The sequence below is a fragment of the Myotis brandtii genome, unplaced genomic scaffold (assembly GCF_000412655.1).
Source record: "Myotis brandtii unplaced genomic scaffold, ASM41265v1 scaffold180, whole genome shotgun sequence".
In the NCBI taxonomy this organism is placed as follows: domain Eukaryota; kingdom Metazoa; phylum Chordata; class Mammalia; order Chiroptera; family Vespertilionidae; genus Myotis; species Myotis brandtii.
Window position 1 is genome coordinate 540651 of NW_005356675.1, and position 18862 is coordinate 559512.

Sequence of the window (18862 nt, forward strand, 5' to 3'; positions counted from 1 at the left end):
GCTCTCAGGACAATACTCCAACCAACCGAGCCACACTGGCCACGGCAAGTTATATTTCTTTTTAGTATGCCAGGCATCCTAGCCACTTCCTAATTCCTTCCTTAACTTAAATGTCATCGCTCCTTCCCGAACATGTACACATTTCTTTCTTTTTCTCTGTATCTCTTTGTAATATAAAGAATCCATCCGGGGTTTTAAAAGTCAGGTTCACTTGGAGCTCCAGTAGCGCAATCGGTTAGCACGCGGTACTTATAAAAGTCAGGTTCACCTTACCATGACTTGCTCAAAGCTTCCTGTGGTGGCAGCCTGCAGGCCTCACCTCCAGTTTAAAAGGGCTCCCGCTGAAAGCGCCCGGTCACCGCACATCAGGACATGGGTGGGGGCCTGCGGAAGGACCAGCCCTTGCAGGAGAGTCTGGATCTGTGTGTCAATAGAAAGAATAGCCACGAGGGTGGTGCCGAGCTCTTCTTGACTCTGTAGAATTTTCCCCGACTTCAGGAAAAATAGCTTCTTCTGAAATTATTATTAATAGAGTTTAAGCTAACACCACTCAGTGAGTATTACGACGAGCCTGTTTTTGTTCCAGAAACATGGAATAATCCTAAATTCAGAAACAGCTACCAATGGAGAGACTTCAGACACCCTAAATAGTGTTGGATACCCAGGTCCTACCAAGATGACAAAAGAAGAGTTGAATGCCCTCAAGGTGACGGGGGACGGGACCCTAGGTAAGTCCTTGTTTTCCTGGCTCCTGTCACCCCAGGCAGCATTGGCTCACCCTCACTGCGTTGTCAGGGTCGAAGCAGTCATCACTGCCCATTAACAGTCACACCGCATGCCACCTGTCTGTCTCGTCATGGAGTTCCTTGCGCACGATGTGATCACCCACGCGTGTTGTCTGGCGTGCACCTCTGACCAGTGCTCCCCATCCATGGCTGGGGATACATTTCTCTTGCTTCTCAGAGCTGCCACATGAGACTGTGAACGCAAGGAAAATCGTCTCAAAATCAAGTGACAGTTTTGATAGTGCTACTTGTCTTTCCTCGGACATGTGCCAAGGGTGGCTTTTTAACTTACTCTGTTATGGAGTTGCCCAAAGGTGGAAATAGCAGAGGCTGTAAATCAAGTTAGTCAACCATTTTTGCAAGCCAACACGGCACATCCTATGAGATGCTCTGAGGGGTTAAGGTGTCTGTGGACAACAAGTGGAGGCTGTGACAGAGGTCTTGGTTGCCATTCTCAGTGTAGCACTTGAGAGGGACAGACAGCCCTGGTGGAGAGGGAGAGAGACAGGGGCCCTGGTGGAGAGGGAGAGAGACAGGCGTCCCTGGTGGAGAGGGAGAGGGACAGGTGGCCCTGGAGGAGTGGTGAAGGGGGGCACAGGGCCCTGGTGGAGAGGGGCAGGGACAGGGGCCCTGGTGGGCAGTATGGTGTTCTCTACCAGTGAGAATTGGATATATCTGCCCCTTTGTCAGAGGTGACGTTTCCATGTATGTCACATTTTTGCTTCTGAAAGAATGTAAGTTGAGATTCCAGTAGATTGTAGGAATATCTGAAAGGCTCACCGATTAATATTTGTCATAATAATTGGCCTGAGGATAACGCTTCAGAATCATGTGCAGCCTGAAGCTGCCACCGCATGTGGGGCCTCACTGGTCACCTGTGTGTCCCAGGTTTAGAGTGAGGCCACAGTGGGGTCAGGCCGCAACTGTGGTTTCCATGTGGAACCTTTCATCTTACTCCTTTTTATTTATGGAAATGCAGAAACCTCAGGGCTTGCTTCCCAGGGGTGCCTCACTCTCTTTATGACACTGAAAGAATATACAGCTCTTTTAATTCTGTAAAGGTCGCTGAAAGAACATAAATTGGTTATGTCCACCATACCTTTGTACTAGCTAGCTGAGCAGTTAAGAATTTGATCTTGCTGCTCTTGTTCAAATACACATTTTACAAGTCCTGGATAATCATTGTGAAACAGACACTTAAAGAACCAGAAATACCAGTTTTATAAGTTGTCTCCAAAAGTTCTTTAATCACTAACAGTAAAGAATTGTGGGCACTTCCCAATATATACGTCTATTTTTAACTTAAATACATATAAGCTTTCATTAATATAAATGTACATTATAAAACCAGCACTGATAGAAATCTTTAAAGGGTGAAGCAAAACTAACCATAGATGGAAGTCCTACTACTTTCCCCCTTTTCCCCGGGTCAGCGCACCCACCGTGGAGACCGCTGGGTCATGAAATTGTCGGGCTTTGACCTTCAGTGATTTGGTATCTTATATGTTGCGGTTCTGTTTGTCTGAAGAATCCAAAATATAACTTCATTCCGAAGCAGTGACATGTTTGTTAATGCATAATCTTTTAACTGATGAGTCATTTATTATTAAGCTAAGTGGTCATCCTAATGTAAGCGTTGCCTCCCGCTGGGACTCGCTGTCCCTTAAGGAATGGAGGGAAGGTATTTGGGGCACAGGCCACTTTCTTGGGAGACAGCGGTCAGGTGGAGGAGAGTGGGTTTCTTGTTACCTTGTCTGAGCTATTGCAAAAGTATCTTCCTCAAGACTCACCTCGAGGCTGAGTTTTTAAGACAAACTGAATGTTCCTTTTAAAACTGATTGGAGGCTGCCTTCAGGGCCGTGGGATCCGCAGTGCAGCTTGAGAGCTGACAACGTGTGAGTTTTCAGACGTGCCTTTGGGAATGAGCATGGGGAACACCCGCCTGAAGGCCTTAAAACCCATCATTTTGGATTGTCCGGCTGCCTGATCCAGAGCTCTTTCTAGTTGTTAAAACTTAGCTTCACCTTTGAAAATGAGTTCACACAAGAGGGCACCAGCAGCCACTCGCCGTGAGGCGGTGGCATGGCCTTGGCCGGTGGCTGTGGGCGGGTGCGGTGGCTGCTTCGTGGCACAGAGCTGGCGGGCTTCTGTTCCGGGTGACTCTGTGCTGACTCTCTCGAGGAGTGGGGCTGGGTGGGGATGAGAACTTGTGTTTACCTTGTCATGTATTTTAAGTGGTCACATCATGGGGTCCCTTCAATTTTCTCAATGGTCTTTTAGGAAAAGCCACTGCAGTGGAGGTGAAAAATGAAATTGTGGAGAATGTGGGGAAAAGAGAAATCTTGCAAAATACTGAGCAGGAACAGCACAAAGAGGACCCCGTAGAGGATTGTGTGGACACTGAGGCCTTGCCTCCTGGTGGCAGTGCCGAGGACCGGAAAACCTCTGAAGACAGTGCCCCCTCCCTAGGAACAATAGCTACAAATGAGGGACAGGTCCGAAGCCCAGTTCTAGAGAGCACGTCCTTCCTTGAACATGCAGAGCAGGTTGAGTCCAGGGAGCTCACAAGCACCCCGGATGCTAGGACTGGGGCTCCCCTTGAGCAGTCTAAGAGTTCGAGTGAACCAGATGGTGAAACCCTGGGTCCTGCAACTGGGCAGGGCAGCCAGAATGCCGTGGATGTCAAAAACCAAAGTGAAGAAGCTGCAGAAAAACAGGAACAAGAAGAGCAAGATGTTCAAACCAGTTTGGGAGAGGTTAGCACAAAACCACATCAGGAGTCTGCTCCTGTGCAAATACCTGAAGTTGAAAAGGTGAGCAGCTCCCAGGGTGCGGTGGAGGCAGGGCTAGCTGGATTGGAGGAGCAAGCGGGCACAGTGGCCTCACGTCCTCCCAGGTATAGCGATGACACAGGGAGTCATGACACATGTGCAGTAGACGTCCCCACAGAGTTGGGCCCAGGTTTAGAGAAAGAGCTCACCAACCAGGAAGGGGCTGAACCCAGGGAGGTCCAAGTTCCGAGCACGGGAGCAGGGGGGGAGCACAGTGAGGAAGAGGACGAGGGGAGGGGGTTCCTGAGTGAGAAACCAGTCCAGACAGAAGTCCCGGCCAGTCCCTCTTCTCCAGCAGCCCGTGCTCAGGAGGCAGCAGGTGCACATACGGTAAAGGCCAAGAGAGAACCCAGTGAAGAAAAGAACGACCCACAGGGAGAGGGATTGGGTTCATCCCAAAAGAAGACGAAAAACAAGAAAAAGAAAAACAAGAAGAAAAAGTCACCGGCACCTGTAGAAACCCCTAAGGATGTTAAGAAAGAGTTAACATTTCAGAACCCAGATCTAAGTGAAGCTGAGGAAGAAAAGCAGGTGAAATCTCCTGATGAAAACTCAGGTGTGGAAACACAAAATGAGGTCACTGGAAATCCAAATGAGGTCACTGGAAATCCAAAACAGAGCATTGTGGCCGGGAGCGGTGACAACCTGGGCTTTCCAGAGGACCCTCAGGTGGAGCTGGCTGGAAAACTGAACCACGAAGATGGCCATGTAAACGCCGAGGCGGGGAAAGGAAGAGCTGATGGAGAACTGTTTGAAGGTGATACCATTCAGGCCTCAGGCTGCAGGGCCCGTGCTGAGGGATCAGAGGAAGGAGCTGTGAAAGCTGACGCTGAAGGAGCCGGTACTGCTCCCAGCCGCCCCCCAGAGAATGAAGACTTGCCAAGCAGCGCCCGGCTCGGAAATGGAAGTCCCTCCGAGGACATTAACGCCGCCTCGCAAACAGAAGGTACAGAGGGCTGTGTGATGTCCGAGGGTCCAAGCCAGGGAGTCAGAAAGGTTTTAGGTAGCGCTAGTCTAGAAAACGATGACTTGGCACCAGCAAGGGAGTCAGGGGACTCCCATTCAGAGCGCAAAGAAGAGACGAGGGGCAGAAGCGAGAAGGACAAAAGCAAAGAAGACTGCGCGCTGTCATAGGTTGAGGCTTGCTTGTCGGGCGGAGTCAGAGAGGGGCCAGGACGGCACAGTGAGTCCAAGCAACAGACTCTTGCCGGTTTCCTCCGCTGGTGAGATCCATGAAATGTTCTAGATGGAGGTAGACATGTGTGACAATCTGCCACCACGTTATCTACTACTCTAAGTTATAGACTGTTACCTGTAGATTTATATTTTATTAGGGTTCTCACCCAGATTAGAAAGACAGACACGTTTGTTATCATGTAAGTTTTAACCGAGAGCATTCCAGTAGTATCAAACGGTAACATACACTGTTTATATTTCTGCTTATAATCAAAATAAACATAGTTCACGCCTGCCTTAGGCTAATATGAATGTGGATATTCCTGACCAAATATATCAGCATCTAGTTGAAATGACCAGATAGCATTCTAGGATTCCTACATCATGAGAAAATTAATTTGTCTCATTCAAATATATGTGCTTCCATATGTGCTTTTGATATGTACATGATAACCTGCATGGTATTTTATTTAAAAAGGAGATAAACAGCCAAACATCATGTAGGTCCCTGAGTGATCAGATTTGCACCTTAGGACAATAGCTCATCATTTTAGGGATAATGAACATCTTAAAGTCCTGGAAGCTCTTACTTGCCTTTACCTCATCTAAGGATTTTATCTCAGCTAATGCTTTGGACTTCATTGTTCATGATACCTGAGTTTATTTTATAGATTTTTTTTCTCTTTTTCTTTTTAAAAAAAAATTAATAAATTTTAATTAAAGAAATTAAGTGGGAGGAAGGGATGGAGTGGGGGAGAGAGAAAAACATCAATGTGAAAGAGACACATTGATTGGTTGCCTCCCGCACACACCCCGACTGGGCCGGGGGATCAAACTTGCAACCCAGGTACGTGCCCTTGACCAGTAATCGAACCTGCACCCTTTGGTGCGATGGCTGACATTCTAACCACTGAGCAACACTGGCCAGGGCTTATTTTATAGATTTTGACTTCACTTCATGCCAATTATGTATCCAAGTCACTTTACACAAAGATTTTAAAGATTATTTTCTGGAAGAGACGTATGTTGAAATTGCATTTTCTATACATATTAGGGTGGGGAGAATCATTTCTAAAATTTATTTTTTAACCTTAAAATTACTTCTCTTTCTGTTTGTCTAATCATTATTCAGAAGACCAATAGAAAACAGTACTGTTCTTCAGCAAACTTCTAATTAGACTATGACAGGATATTTTCAATAGCTGAATAATCACTGGTATTTTGGTATAAATGTTTGCATTTGTTGTGTCTCTGTATAGTCTTACTGGAAAATCCTTGTTCTGGTCTTCCTGAACAAAATATATATTTTCTATATGAAAGAGAATTTTAAAAAATAATTGTAACATTAAATTGAAAAATAATTGTAAAATATTAAAATCACAAGGGAATGAATATTATGAATACTGTTAACACTTTATGAGAGTATATGACTTCATCGTACTGTTACAAGATATAATTGAATGCAAAAATGACCAAAGCCTCAATAAAATTTGAGGCAAACTTGTTATCATGTATTTGAAATAAAGACATTTTTCTAGTTTTACAAGCCTGTGGTTCCACTCTTTTGGCTCCTTGGATTCTGACCTTGGCTGCTATTGTACCTAATTCACCTGTGGGGTTGTGCCCCTTTCCAAGTTACTGATTCCCTGTCGGGGTCCCGGGAGGGACTCCCGCTGAGCACCCTTTGTCAGTAAGGACTGAACTTCTCTCCCGGCATCTAGACGGGCTGAAGTTGCGTCATCTGGGGAGGACCACGATCTTCCCCCCGCAGCCTCGCCTGGGAGCTGTGGCTCTGAGGAGAAAGATCTCCGTTCCATGGGCCAGGACTTAGCGCGCTTTGAAGAGTGTGGTGAGAACGGCAGGTAAACGCTGACTTTCTACATAAGGGTCCTGAGTGGAGGGTGATGGGGCTGCCAGAAGCCCACGGGTGCCTCTGAACAGAACAGCCTGAGGCTTGCTGGAGAATCGAGTCCAAGAGCGGCAGAGGAGCTGAGAGGGTTTCAGCTGATGTCTCTAACTTCGCCAAAGCTGCTTTCACACCGGAGTGCACACTGGGAAACAGCCTTCCTTCCCAAGGCCTCTGGGGCCGAACTCACCAAGTGTGAGATCGTTAAGCCACGTTACGTTCTTTCCTCCCTTACCCAGGTTATTCCGCAGCACCCCTACGGACACTATGGTAAACTTCACATCCCTCCAGCCAGCCAGCAGTCTCCCTTAGTCACATGTTTCATAAGCAAACATTGTTCACCCCTTCATATAGGAAAGGCCCTGTGCAGTGAACAAGCAGATAGGACCCAGCTCCCAGTGGCAGTGGACAGCTGAGAATTAGGACAGAAGCACCAAAGAAGAGAAGGACTCTGAAGAGCCCGACCATTTCCTGGTCATCTGAGTCTTCATTGTGAGCAGCAGTTCCTCTGCTCAAAGTGTGAGGTGACCGTGTAGCCCAGCACAGTAACTGATGCTCACAGTGGAGGCCCTTACATGATCAAGGAAGGGTTGCCTTAGGTCTGTGAGGGTTAGCAAGGCACGGGGTATTCCCAGCAACCTGGAAACATTTCAGTGTCGAAAGATTCGGACTCAGAAAAGAATCCAAGCACATCCCCAGGGGAACCTAGACCACAGAGGTTCCACCATAAGACAGAGCAGAGGAGCACATTGATCACAATAGCTCACACCGAAAAGCTGGGATATTTCTCGCCCCGAAGCAGAATGCAGCTACTGTGTGTAGAATGTGAATCTTCCTTCAGAAGTATAATTAAGTATCAGTATGGGCGCATGTAAAGAAAAGATTAGAATTATAGGTTGCAATTTTATAATATATGAAGGTTGGGACGTAGTAAAGGTTGTGAGAGGTTTTAGGAATGAGATGGGTTACACTGACTGCTTTCTATAAAGTTAGTATTTCCAGTTAATGACCTGATCATTTACATTCCCACTGTCACGAGGACCTGGAATGCTCTTTCTCGGGGGTTAGATAGTTTGGGATTTCTGTTTTCTGTCAGTAGACTCCTGCCCCAAGAGAGCACCTTACCTAGCATGCCACCGTGAACGCCACAGTAAGATGTACTCCAAGCATCCAGACTCCAGAAGGAAAAAAGGGGTGTGTGTGTGTGTGTGTGTGTTCATGTGTGCTTGTTCAGTGTGATGATCGTACATAGGGAAAACTTTGTCTTTCAGGAGAAAAACCCTCTCTTTCCCTTTCACCCTGTCCACTGTCCCTCTTACATCAAAGACTTAACATTTTTCCAGATGTGAATGGCTTGCGCTGTTCAATGGAACGGAAGCCAGTGGGGCTGGTGTGGACAGTTCCCATCTGTGCGGACCTCTTGGACCCTGTAAACAGGAGAAAAAAGAATCGTCCTTAGCAACCTGTTTGCCTTTGACAGTAAGGAGGAGGTATTGTCCTGGCCTGGGGGCCTGGCCCAGGGAGGACGAGACAGACCCTGTGAAACTGACCTGTGAGGAGGGAGTGGGGAAAGCAGGCACGTAGTGGTTTCTTGAGAGACCTCAGTCACAGCGCCAGAAAGAGGGACTACTTGGTGATGTGGCTGTGACTCGTTGTGGACCTTGCTGTACCCCGGGCGAGTGAGGTGACAATGTGAGGCCACAGGAACAAGTGACCAGAAGGGCTCGGAGAATTCCAAGGCTCGTCCGGCTGCCCAGTGACTGGCTCTAGGCCTTAATTAGCTTTTTGTTTCTCAAATGCACACCAGAAAAGGTGTTGGAATTTAGTATAGAAAGCAGATTTTTTAAAAGTGTAATCCTTACCAGTATTACTAAAATACCTTTAATGGCCACCCATTTTAACTTCCCACTATGAAAGAAAGCCCTACATTTGAGTCATTGTGACTTCAAATTCTTTATGCCTTGTTTCTGAAAACTGCAAGTCCAAAGTCTGTAAATGGATTTGTTTGAAAATCGGGTGTTAGAGAGCAATGATGAGCAGTGCTACTAGGGTAGTAATAGGTTTGCAATGTTCTTGTTAAGAATTACAATAAGTATACCAGTGATGTAACACCATTCACTCAACAATTTAGACTGTTGGTTTTTAAAGCTATTTTTAAAAGTACTCATTTACTTCATATTAAATAATTTTGCTTTTTTCTTATTTCCATTATCTTAAAACTATTTCGTTTTCATCTTAATTCTGCTTTAAAATTTCTCTTTCTTAAAAATTCCACATCTATTTTTCATATTCTCATTATGAGACTTAAGGTTAGAGGATCCTTATTTTTTCCCCTAAGACTATTATTACAATTTATCATTTGTTTTTTACTTGCTATCTAAGGTATTTGAAATCTCCCAATAGAAAAATAATAAAATTGTATAATATATGAGCTTCAAGTCCACTTTCTGATATATTCAGAGTTTCTTATGATGCCCAGGATTTTGTACATAGGAATATAAAATAGATACGATAAAATGAAAAGTGGTATTGAATAAGAGATCTGGGTTTATAACTATAAAATTTTTTTCAGTGTTGGGTGGGTTTATAGAAGGAAAGAATGGATCCTCCCTCAGAAGCAGTTTGACTGTGGGTAAATCAAAACGGAGTTCAAAAGGATCATGAAATTATCTTGTACTCCACATTTTCTGGATTTGTTTATTTTGTTACTGTGCCTTCCAAAATAACAACCTGGGGTGTTTGGGAAAACAATTAGAGTGAGCATGTAACTTGGGTTAGAGTGTGGCTACATGATTTTTTAAAAGAAGACAAAGGTGCATTTTATGTGAATTGTTTCCATTTCACATGGCTGATCAAAAGCAGGCAATGTGAGAACGCTGGTCCCTTGGGTACAGGACCCTCCAGCCGGGAGTCCGGGCCCAGCTCTGAGGTCTGAGTTTAGGTTTGGAAAAGCAGTGCAGTGACGCAGTTAGGGGCGAGGCCCTGAGGCTGGGCAGGGAGGCCTCGGAAAGTTGCTTAGTTGTTCTGGGCCTTGGGTCTTAGGGCGGAATAACAGCCACCCGCAGGGCTCCATGGGGGAGAGAGGCTGGTGGCCGTGCCTGGCGCAGAGTGGGCGCAGCACACAGGAGCATTGCTCTCTCATCACGTCATGCCTGGTTCTCCTTGAGGCGGGTGTAGAATTTGGCCCAAACCCCCACACCCCTTGCAGGCTGTGGTTCCCCCCTGCACTGAATACTGCATTCAGGGAGATGTTTAGGGAGATTTCTGGGTGCTTATGTATATATGTATCCTGATATATCTGGGGTGGGTGGAAGGACAGAACCTAATTATTCCTGCATTCTTCCTCAAAAGAATAAAAGTGTTTGACAAGTGGGTTAGCTCATATGTAGTCAGGAAACTATGATTCGTAGTCACAGTCAGAACTCCGGCCTGGGTGAGCCCATGAGAGAAATACCTCTGGGGGTACACTCAGGAGGTGCGGGCTGATGAAAATGCCGGTGATGTGTCGTGGCGATGCTAATGATGTTAAACCATGAAGCCTGTGAGATCTTGTGTTGCAGTGTGGTTTGGCCCTAGAGCCCTTGCATGCTAACCCCAAGTAGAAGATTAGCCCGTTTGCATGCGGTCGGACGCTGACGAGACAAGCATGTGCTGGGAGGTTGACCACCTCAACCTCCCGAGGCTGAACTCCTCCCCCGTCCTGTGTGTGGCCTCATTCGCTGTGGTACGTGTTTAATACCCTCATCATCAGTTTCACTAACCTGAGTGCTCGTTCTCCCGTGTAGCCATCTGCTGACGGTGCAGTGCACAGAGCCCCCTAAACCTGTGTCTTTCTGATTTCTTCAGACATTAGGTTGAAAAAGCTTGTTGACGAACGGGAGTGCTTACTGGAACAGGTAACAACCTTTTTACTGCTTTACAAGTTGTCGAGTGGGGCGCCTGAAGCCAGGAACCTTCCCATCCTTCCTGCTTGCTTTGTCCGGACCCCTAACGCACCGCGCTTGAAAATAACCATCAAGCCAGCTCGGGCTCTTGAAATTTGTATCCGTCTGAAGTCATAGGAGAGGTTTGGAGAGGAGGTCTCAGAGAGCCACGGCCATGTGCTGGGTGGGGAGGCAGCACACACATTGCTGCCTAACATGACTCGTCTGGTGGGGACTCAGTTTCAGCACCTCTGTGCCTAGGAGGCCCAGGTGGCCCTTCCTGGCTCCTTAATGCAGTGGTCGGCAAACTGCGGCTCGCTAGCCACATGCGGCTCTTTGGCCCCTTGAGTGTGGCTCTTCCACAAAATACCACAAAATACCACGTGCGGGCGCGCACGTACAGTGCGATTGAAACTTCGTGGCACATGCGCAGAAGTCGGTATTTTGTGGAAGAGCCACACTCAAGGGGCCAAAGAGCCGAATGTGGCTCGCGAGCCGCAGTTTGTTGACCACTGCCTTAGTGAATCAAGCAGAGGTTAATAGCACCCTGAATTGCTAACACGCAGACAAACATTTAAACAATTTTATGTACGATCTCCTCCTGAATTCAAGAGGAATGGCAGCCTTTAAATAACTTGTCACCAAGTTACAAAATTGTCTATGCCTAAAATTGTAAATATAATGGCATTTTCATTCATTATACTTAGTTTCTGAGAAGAGTACTAACTGGCAGAAGGTAGTTTATTTGTTTATTTGTGTTGGTTCCTTCATTAAAGGAGAAACTCCCTTTCTCCTCGTGGATTGTAACCTTTTTCTGCATTTCTCTGGGGCTTATTTATGTAACCTCTGTCTCGTTGGCATCCATGTGAAATAGCTGCAAGGCAACATCCAGTTCTACCTATGGGTTTTCTCCTTTACCTGCTGCTTCCTTTGACAGGCTCTAGGCTCAGCTTTTCTGTCTGTTTGGAATAGAGGAATTAACATCCTTTCTCGGTGGGTGTTTCAGATTAAGAAACTCAAAGGGCAGCTGGCAGAAAGACAGAAGAATGGCAAGCTAGACACGCTGCGCCCTGAGGACGCTGTCTTAGAGAACGGGACAGACGTGCACGTGATGGACCTGCAAAGTAAATGTCGACCCTTGTGCGGGAGTAACCGCTCTGACGTGTGGGATGTTGGCGTGCTTGTTTGGGGCGGGGGGTGGGGGGAGAAATGCCGTGGCAAGGGAAGCCCAGTGTTCCCCACACCCCTCACCCCCCCAGAAGCCCTGATTACATTTCTCAGTAAGACAGAACAGGACGGGCAGGTGGACAAGGCAAGGATGTTTCTGTGTGAGCCTAAGAAGCAGAACAGGTGCCCCAAATCCTGCACAGCGAGGCCACCATAGGATGTGCTGCAGGAAACCACTTGCTGTGCTGGATATGGCCGCCTTTCGGCCTGCTGATTGCATGGAAAGTTGGAAGGTGTTTTTCTATGCCAGTAAACTAGGAAGGGCTTAAGGGGATACAATTAGGCCCAGTCTCTCCTCCCCCCGACCTCTCCCACCACTTCTTTACTCACAGGCGCACTCTCTCCTGGGCACTTTCCCAGCCTGGGTCCATGGAGAGAGCACCCTCCTACCTCAGCTCAGGAGGGCTGGGGGACCACGGGCCAGGACTTAACACATTTACAAGGCGATCAGGAAGTAAGGGCTTGGTTCCCAGTAACTATTGTTTCGACATTTTAAAAGCCCAAGAGCTTAACACATTTTCCTTCTTTTTCAACCTTTAGGGGATGCCAACAGACAGATCAGCGACCTCAAATTTAAACTTGCAAAATCTGAGCAAGAGATAACTGCACTAGAACAAAATGTACGTGCACGCTCCAGCAGTAACAGGCACCTACACCGATGTGTGCGAGACCTCGCCCCTGAAAGGCTGAGGACAAAAAGAAGCAGACATTTTTAAAACCAAAAGTCAAGGTCCTCAATGTATTTCCTACACAGAGAGAACTTAGGGAAAGAAAGGTCATTGTTGGGATTTGAGTTGTGTAATCGCTACTGACCCTTTGTAAAAGATGGTTAGCTGTAAGATATAACTAAAGTGGCCACGGAGGGTTGTTTTTTTTTCTTTTTTCTTTAAAAATAATTTCTAAAATAATAATTTAATTTTTTTTAAAAAAAATGCTTCCTTCAGGGATGCCCTCTCGCCTGGCTCCTTTCCTCTCTCCCAGCCGGGCCGGCTCTCTCTGGTCCCTCAGTGTGAGCACTCATGCGTCTCGCATGCTGGGCAGTTGGAGCCAGCTGTGTCCTAACCCAAGGGAGAGGTAACAGCAGACACTCTTCCCCGCTCCATGGTGTACACGTGGGTGGAACCTTTTGGAGTTTTTATAGGGACAGAGTGAGGAGAGCACTTGGAAAGTGATGAGTTTTATGAAGCTTGCTTTGATCTCAGCAGAATGGAAGCCTCCGGCAGACGGTGCAATGCCACCCGAACCCTCCTTCTCTCACTCCTGTCTCAGTTCTTGCCTTTCCTCCTCTCTCTCCTGCCTCCTCACCCCACTCTCTGGGAGAGATCAGACTGGAGCAGAGGGCCTGGTGGAGTCTTTGCTTCCCAGCCCTGTTCTGCTTGGACCGGCCCGTTTTCCTGCAGATTCGTCCTGTAAAAGGGAACGATGGCGGCAGGGTATCAGCTCTTATGGGAGCCACACTTTTGGACTAGGGCCAGAGAAGAAATGAGTCCCTGATAGGGATCAGTCCTGGGTTGCTCAAAAATAAAGAACAAATAGCTTGCTTGACTAGAACCTATTTAATAGTCAAGAAGGCTTGGTTGTAATTCTTTGGATGGTGTACTTTCCCATTTTATTAAATTATATCCTTTGATCTCAAATGTAATAAAGCAATTGGAGGAAGAAAACAGGCCAATCCATTTTTGCAGCTGGTTTTTCCTTCCTCTTAGGTAATAAGGTTAGAGAGTCAAGTATCACGTTATAAATCAGCTGCTGAAAATGCAGAAAAAATAGAAGATGAACTGAAGGCTGAAAAACGAAAACTCCAAAGAGAGGTAACGGCTCTGGGCTGTTTCTAAGAAAAGAAGGGGTAGCAATATTCTAGTTGGGCGAGCAGAGAGAGGACTTATGTGGGGGGATCAGCCACCGTCTCATCATGAGATCGAAGCTCAGTCTGATTTCCTACAGTTTCACTCTAATGTGGTATGTGTGAGTTGTTATTTATTCTGCTTGGAACGTGCGCATTTCTTGGCTCTGTTAAGTCTTTTCTCTCAATTTTGGAAATTTTTTTAACCATAATCTCCTTATGTCATTCCCGATCCCTGTTCTCTCCACTTTCCCTCTGGGAGTTCAGTAAGAGATCAGACCTTTTCATTGCAACCTCCCATGTACCCACTAAAGGCTGCCTCGTCTCCTTACCTCTCTCTGTTGCCTGCTGTATAGTTTTGGCAGGGATCTCCCAGTTCACCTCCCTTTGTTTTTCTGGTGTGTTCATTCCTGACACTTCCTGGTCGTGTGGTCATGCATGCTCTCTTTCCTAATTGTGTCCTTATTCTTTAAAGATTCCGTGCACAGCTGTGCAGTTTTGCACACCTGGCGACTGAAACCTGTTCAGTCTTTAGGAGTCTGATTCTGTACTTTTTTTGCTTCTGCTGACTCCAGTGGTTTGTCCCTTCATGTGTTTGGTGTTTGGTGAGGTTCACTGGATTTTAATTTGCAGGAACACTCCAGGCCTGACTTGGAATTTCCTGCAAAGAGGGCTTGCAAGGCAGTGGGGTTTAACCTGTCCCACGACCCGAGCCCCCATCTTTGAGGGTTTGGGATCGGAAGCAGATTGTTCCAGGCTCTGTGGCCCCTGCTCCCGGGCGTCACCCGCTTGGCCTTGCGCATTCCTGCTTTGGTTTCTGCCTGCAGAAGCCTTGCCCCTGGCTGCCCAGGGCTACAGAGACCACCTCCTCCAGCGGGCCGGGGTCAGCTCCTATTTGCCTTTTGTGACACCATGATCCCCAAGCTTGTTCCGTGTCTGGGGTCTAGTTTCAGAGGAGGAAGTTGCTCATTAGGCCAGGATCCCGAGCCTATTTAAATTTAAAAACGTGCATTCACACATGCACGTGAGTATGGATGTGGGGATCACAGTGGGTCCAGGTTAAACTGTGTTTCTGGTAGGACTGCGGTCTTGGTAATCCTGTTATGTTTGGAGGAAGCCAGATCCTCAAAGCTGCCTCTCCTCCTTGTCCCCAGCTCCGCTCCGCACTGGACAAAACCGAAGAGCTGGAGGTGAGCAATGGCCACTTAGTGAAGCGTCTGGAAAAAATGAAAGCGAACAGGAGTGCGCTCTTATCCCAGCAGTAAGCGCCAGCCCCGCACGGGAGCCTGGCTGGGCATGGAGAGCATTGGTACACAAGCTTTTTCTCCGTTCCTGTCTGGGAGCTGCTGTTTTTCCTGCTTCTGAGAGGACACCCGAGGACTCAGCCACAGGAGCCCCAGCAGCCTCGATGCCTCCGTCCGCAGACCCGCAGATCCCTACCCAGCTGGGCGCCACCCACAACCTGCAGGTCATTTGATAAGCACACTGGGCCCGTGGGGGTCAGTAGCCGACAGCACGGCAGCCTCTTCATGCCATTTAAAATGGGCATCTGAGTAAAGATTAAAGTGGGACTTGAGTTTTCTTTTCATGTGTCTTGCTGAAAATAAGGGGAAATGTTACGGTTGGGACTTCCTTTCATGGCAGAATCTGCGATTGGAGCGGTTTCAGTAGTATCTCTTAGTCTACGCTTTTCACACACGAACACTGTGGAACCACAAGCCATTACCAAGCGAAACTCTTTCACTAGAAACAAGGGAGTGGTCTAGACGTAAAAGTGACCTTAAGAAGACTCTTTACAGGCAACAAATGAAGCTTTTCTAAGGGATTTTTGCATCCGTTCAATCATAAGAGTACTTTTTTCCAGGGAATTCGGCAATAGCTTACTGAAAATGATAGCTTTTCATTTGCATTATTTAATCCTTATATTTGGAATTGAAGTTGTTAACTTCTTTTAAAGAATGTACTATTAGAAAAATTAAAAAAATGAAAGGTTGAAAGACTTTAGATTGTGGCTTTTTTTTTCCCCATTGAGAAAGATACTTAACTATTTTATATTGTTCTGTATGTTTGAGCTCATCCTTTTTATTTTTTAAACATATCAATTCATTTTTCTTTCCCTTTTTTTTAAATGTATATTTGCAGTGAATAAGAATAGTGGGGGTGGGGGTGGACTCCTGCAAGAATGCCAACACTAAAAATTTTTTAAATAAAAATTTAAAAAAGAGAATAGTGCACCTATAAGAATCAGTGTTCTTAGGATAACAAGTAAACTGAAAAAGTCATAGACCAGAGTGGAGATAACTATGATATCTTCAAGGACGAAAGTAGAGAAAGTTTGGCTACTTGTTGATTTTTAGTGACTCTTTGTATATGTTGTTTTTCAAAAAAAGCTGGTTAAGTAGGACAGTTTGTCAGAATAGTAAGTGCAAACCAAGAAAGACATACCATCCAACTGTATGTAGTGTTGGCACTTGGAGAACTCTGGGGTAGGGGACATGAACTGGGTGTATAAAGTTGAGGATACGCTCACAATGTAGTGCTAGAGATCACCTGGGTGCATCCCCAGCACCCACCGTGTGGATCCGGGATACAGGCTGCTTGCAGCTAGGTGGGAGAGAAGTTGTGTCTCCTTGTGCCAAGGACACTGTACAGTTCAGATCTCCTCCTTCTCTGTATTCTATAGATAAAATCATCCCATCACCAATACACATTCGTGCCCACAGACCCACTATAGCTGCTACATAGTCAAAACCAATGCTTTTACACAAAAACCTACTCTTCACTGCTAACATGAAAACCGCAACTCTCCACACAGTGTGTCTTATATTTGCCTATGATTTGTTAGAGCAGATCTTACAATGATTGGCTTCAAAAGATTTCTACGTTTGGCCCTAGCCAGTTTGGCTCAGTGATTAGAGCATCTGCCCTCAGATGAAGGGTCACAGGTTGGATTCCGGTCAAGGGCATGTACCTCCATTGCAGGTTCGAGGCAACCAATCTTCAATGTCTCTCTTTCACATCGATGTTTCTCTCTGTGTGTGTCTCCCCCTCCTTTCCACCCCCTCTAAAAAAATCAATGGAAAAAAATATCCTCTGGTGAGGATTAACAATGACAAAAAAGATTTCTAAATTTGAAATTCTACTCAATGAGCATTACACATTCCAAGTTCTTTCAAGAATACAGTGGATTTAGTCAGGGTCCTACCCAACAACAGAAACCTCCCAGTAATTTGAACAGGGGATGTAACATGAAGAATGATTAACCTGCCCTAGCCTGTTTGGCTCAGTGGATAGAGTGTCGGCCTGGGGACTGAAGGGTCCCAGGTTCGATTCTGGTCAAGGGCATGTGACTGGGTTGCAGGCTCGATCCCCAGTAAGGAGTGTGCAAGAGGCAGCCAATCAATGATTCTCATCATTGATGTTCCAATCTCTTTCTCCCTTCTCTGAAATCAATAAAAGTATATTTTTTTAAAAAGACTGATTGACCTCTAATAGGGGATTAACTAACTAAGAATGAAAAAGGGAGCAGATCCAAGGAAGGGACAAACTGTGACTGAGATCTGATTGGAGGCACCACCCACTGGGGGTGCCAGGGGCTGACGCTAGCAGGCAGGAGCCCTGGGCCGCGATGGGAGCAAACGTGGCTGGAAGCGGCCACCACCACACTGCACACCACAGGTGCCCAATGAACAGGAGGAAGGAACCGGGAAGGGGGCCCTGCTTCCTGCACTGTCCCTTCAGCGCCCCCTCTGACCGCATTGGGCCAGAACATAAAGTAACCCACTCCAAAGGGGAGAGGGATGTCTACTTCATTGTCTTATCCTTAAGGGCCCTTCCACAACATCTTCTAGAAACAAGTTGAACCAGTAAAACATCCACATAGCTCACAGAGAATACTGATAACAGCAAACACTCTTATAGCGCTTAGCCATGCCTGGCAGCTAGACTCTTCTATGTTTTCACTCACTTGATTTCCATGAACATGATAAGAGGTAGATGCTGCTATCGAATCCATGCAGCAGGTGAGGAAACCAGGGCAGGGAAGCGAACTGGCTGCAAGTCCCACAGCTGCAGAATCGCCACGTATGCTTGTCTCACCAGCCCTGGGAAGACAGCCTTTCTTTCCCAAGCCGAAGAAGTCAAACCTCCAGTCTCTACCTCACACCAGTCCTTACAGAAACAGCGAATCCCTGTTATACTCCCTATATCCCAAGAGGTTCCAATCCCGTATTTAGGATAATGAGGAAGGAGGGTCTTTAGGTCTGTGTCCATCCCTCGCTGCTGGCCTTCTGGGCCCACCTCCACCCTGGCACTCACTGAGTCCCACCAGCTCTGCCTTCCCAAGACAGCGCCCATGTACGGCTCTCTGCGGCTTGAGTAAGTCGTATTCCCATTCCCAAGTCAGGTGTGCTGGGATTTTCCACTGCATGAGCTTTTCTCCTTGTATTTAAATAACCGCGTGTTGGCCCAGGGCAAGGCCACCTTTGCTCTCTGCATGGATTTCCTTCACCTGCCTCAGACAGCATGGAATTTTGTAGATACTAAGAACAGAGTTCTTCACCTACCACGATTTTGCTAAATGTAGTTAAGATATTGTTGTTTAATATTTCCATATCAGAAGCGTTTAATCCACTCTCTTAACAACCTAGGTCTAATTTGATTCAGATGCCATAAAAGAACAAGACAATTGCTGCTCCCCGCTCCGGTGGACCATGTGGGCCATCTAGGGGGGTGAAAAGAGGTGTCTGGCTTCTGATAAATAAAAGATCAGACCCAGAAAAAATTGCCTGAAAACCTAGAGATAGCACAGTTGAGATTTAGCAAAGTGAAACTCGGGAGAAGGCAAATGTAAATACATTAATATCACAGCAGTAAGAGCAAGTGTAAAGACAGAGTCTGTGGGGAAAGCTGACTTAGTCCTGCTGCATCTCATCTCAGAAAAGGGAGCTGCTGTGGCAGCGACAGGTCCAACTGCTGAGGCAAGAAAACATGTGATTGCCCAAGCAGGCTTCTCATACCTGGAAACTTCTGTGGTAGAAGCAGATGTCTGCTCCTTTTATTAAGTCTCATACCTGGAAACCTCTTCTGTGGTAGAAGCAGATGTCTGCTCCTTTTATTAACATAAAATTCAAATTTAAAAAGTACATTTAATATTTTTGTTTTTACCCTGA

At 46.5% G+C, this 18862-nt stretch overlaps 1 protein-coding gene across 32 annotated transcripts in view; it reads left to right on the top strand.

Annotated features, from left to right (window-relative positions):
- The window catches only part of LRRFIP1 (leucine rich repeat (in FLII) interacting protein 1), a 76404-nt gene extending 60713 nt beyond the window's left edge, over positions 1–15691 (top strand). For 27 of the 32 annotated variants that reach the window (XM_014537608.1, XM_014537612.1, XM_014537610.1 and 24 more), the window contains 2 exons: positions 587–728; positions 3066–5101. In XM_014537608.1, the coding sequence (XP_014393094.1) occupies positions 587–728; positions 3066–4750 (1827 nt within the window). In that variant the 3' untranslated portion in view covers positions 4751–5101. Of the gene's footprint in view, positions 1–586; positions 729–3065; positions 5102–10544; positions 10595–11627; positions 11746–12388; positions 12469–13554; positions 13660–14845 lie in introns of those variants that run through there. The other 5 variants (XM_005863712.2, XM_014537619.1, XM_014537621.1 and 2 more) reach the window with 2 other exon arrangements.
- The last annotated feature ends 3171 nt before the right edge of the window (positions 15692–18862 follow it).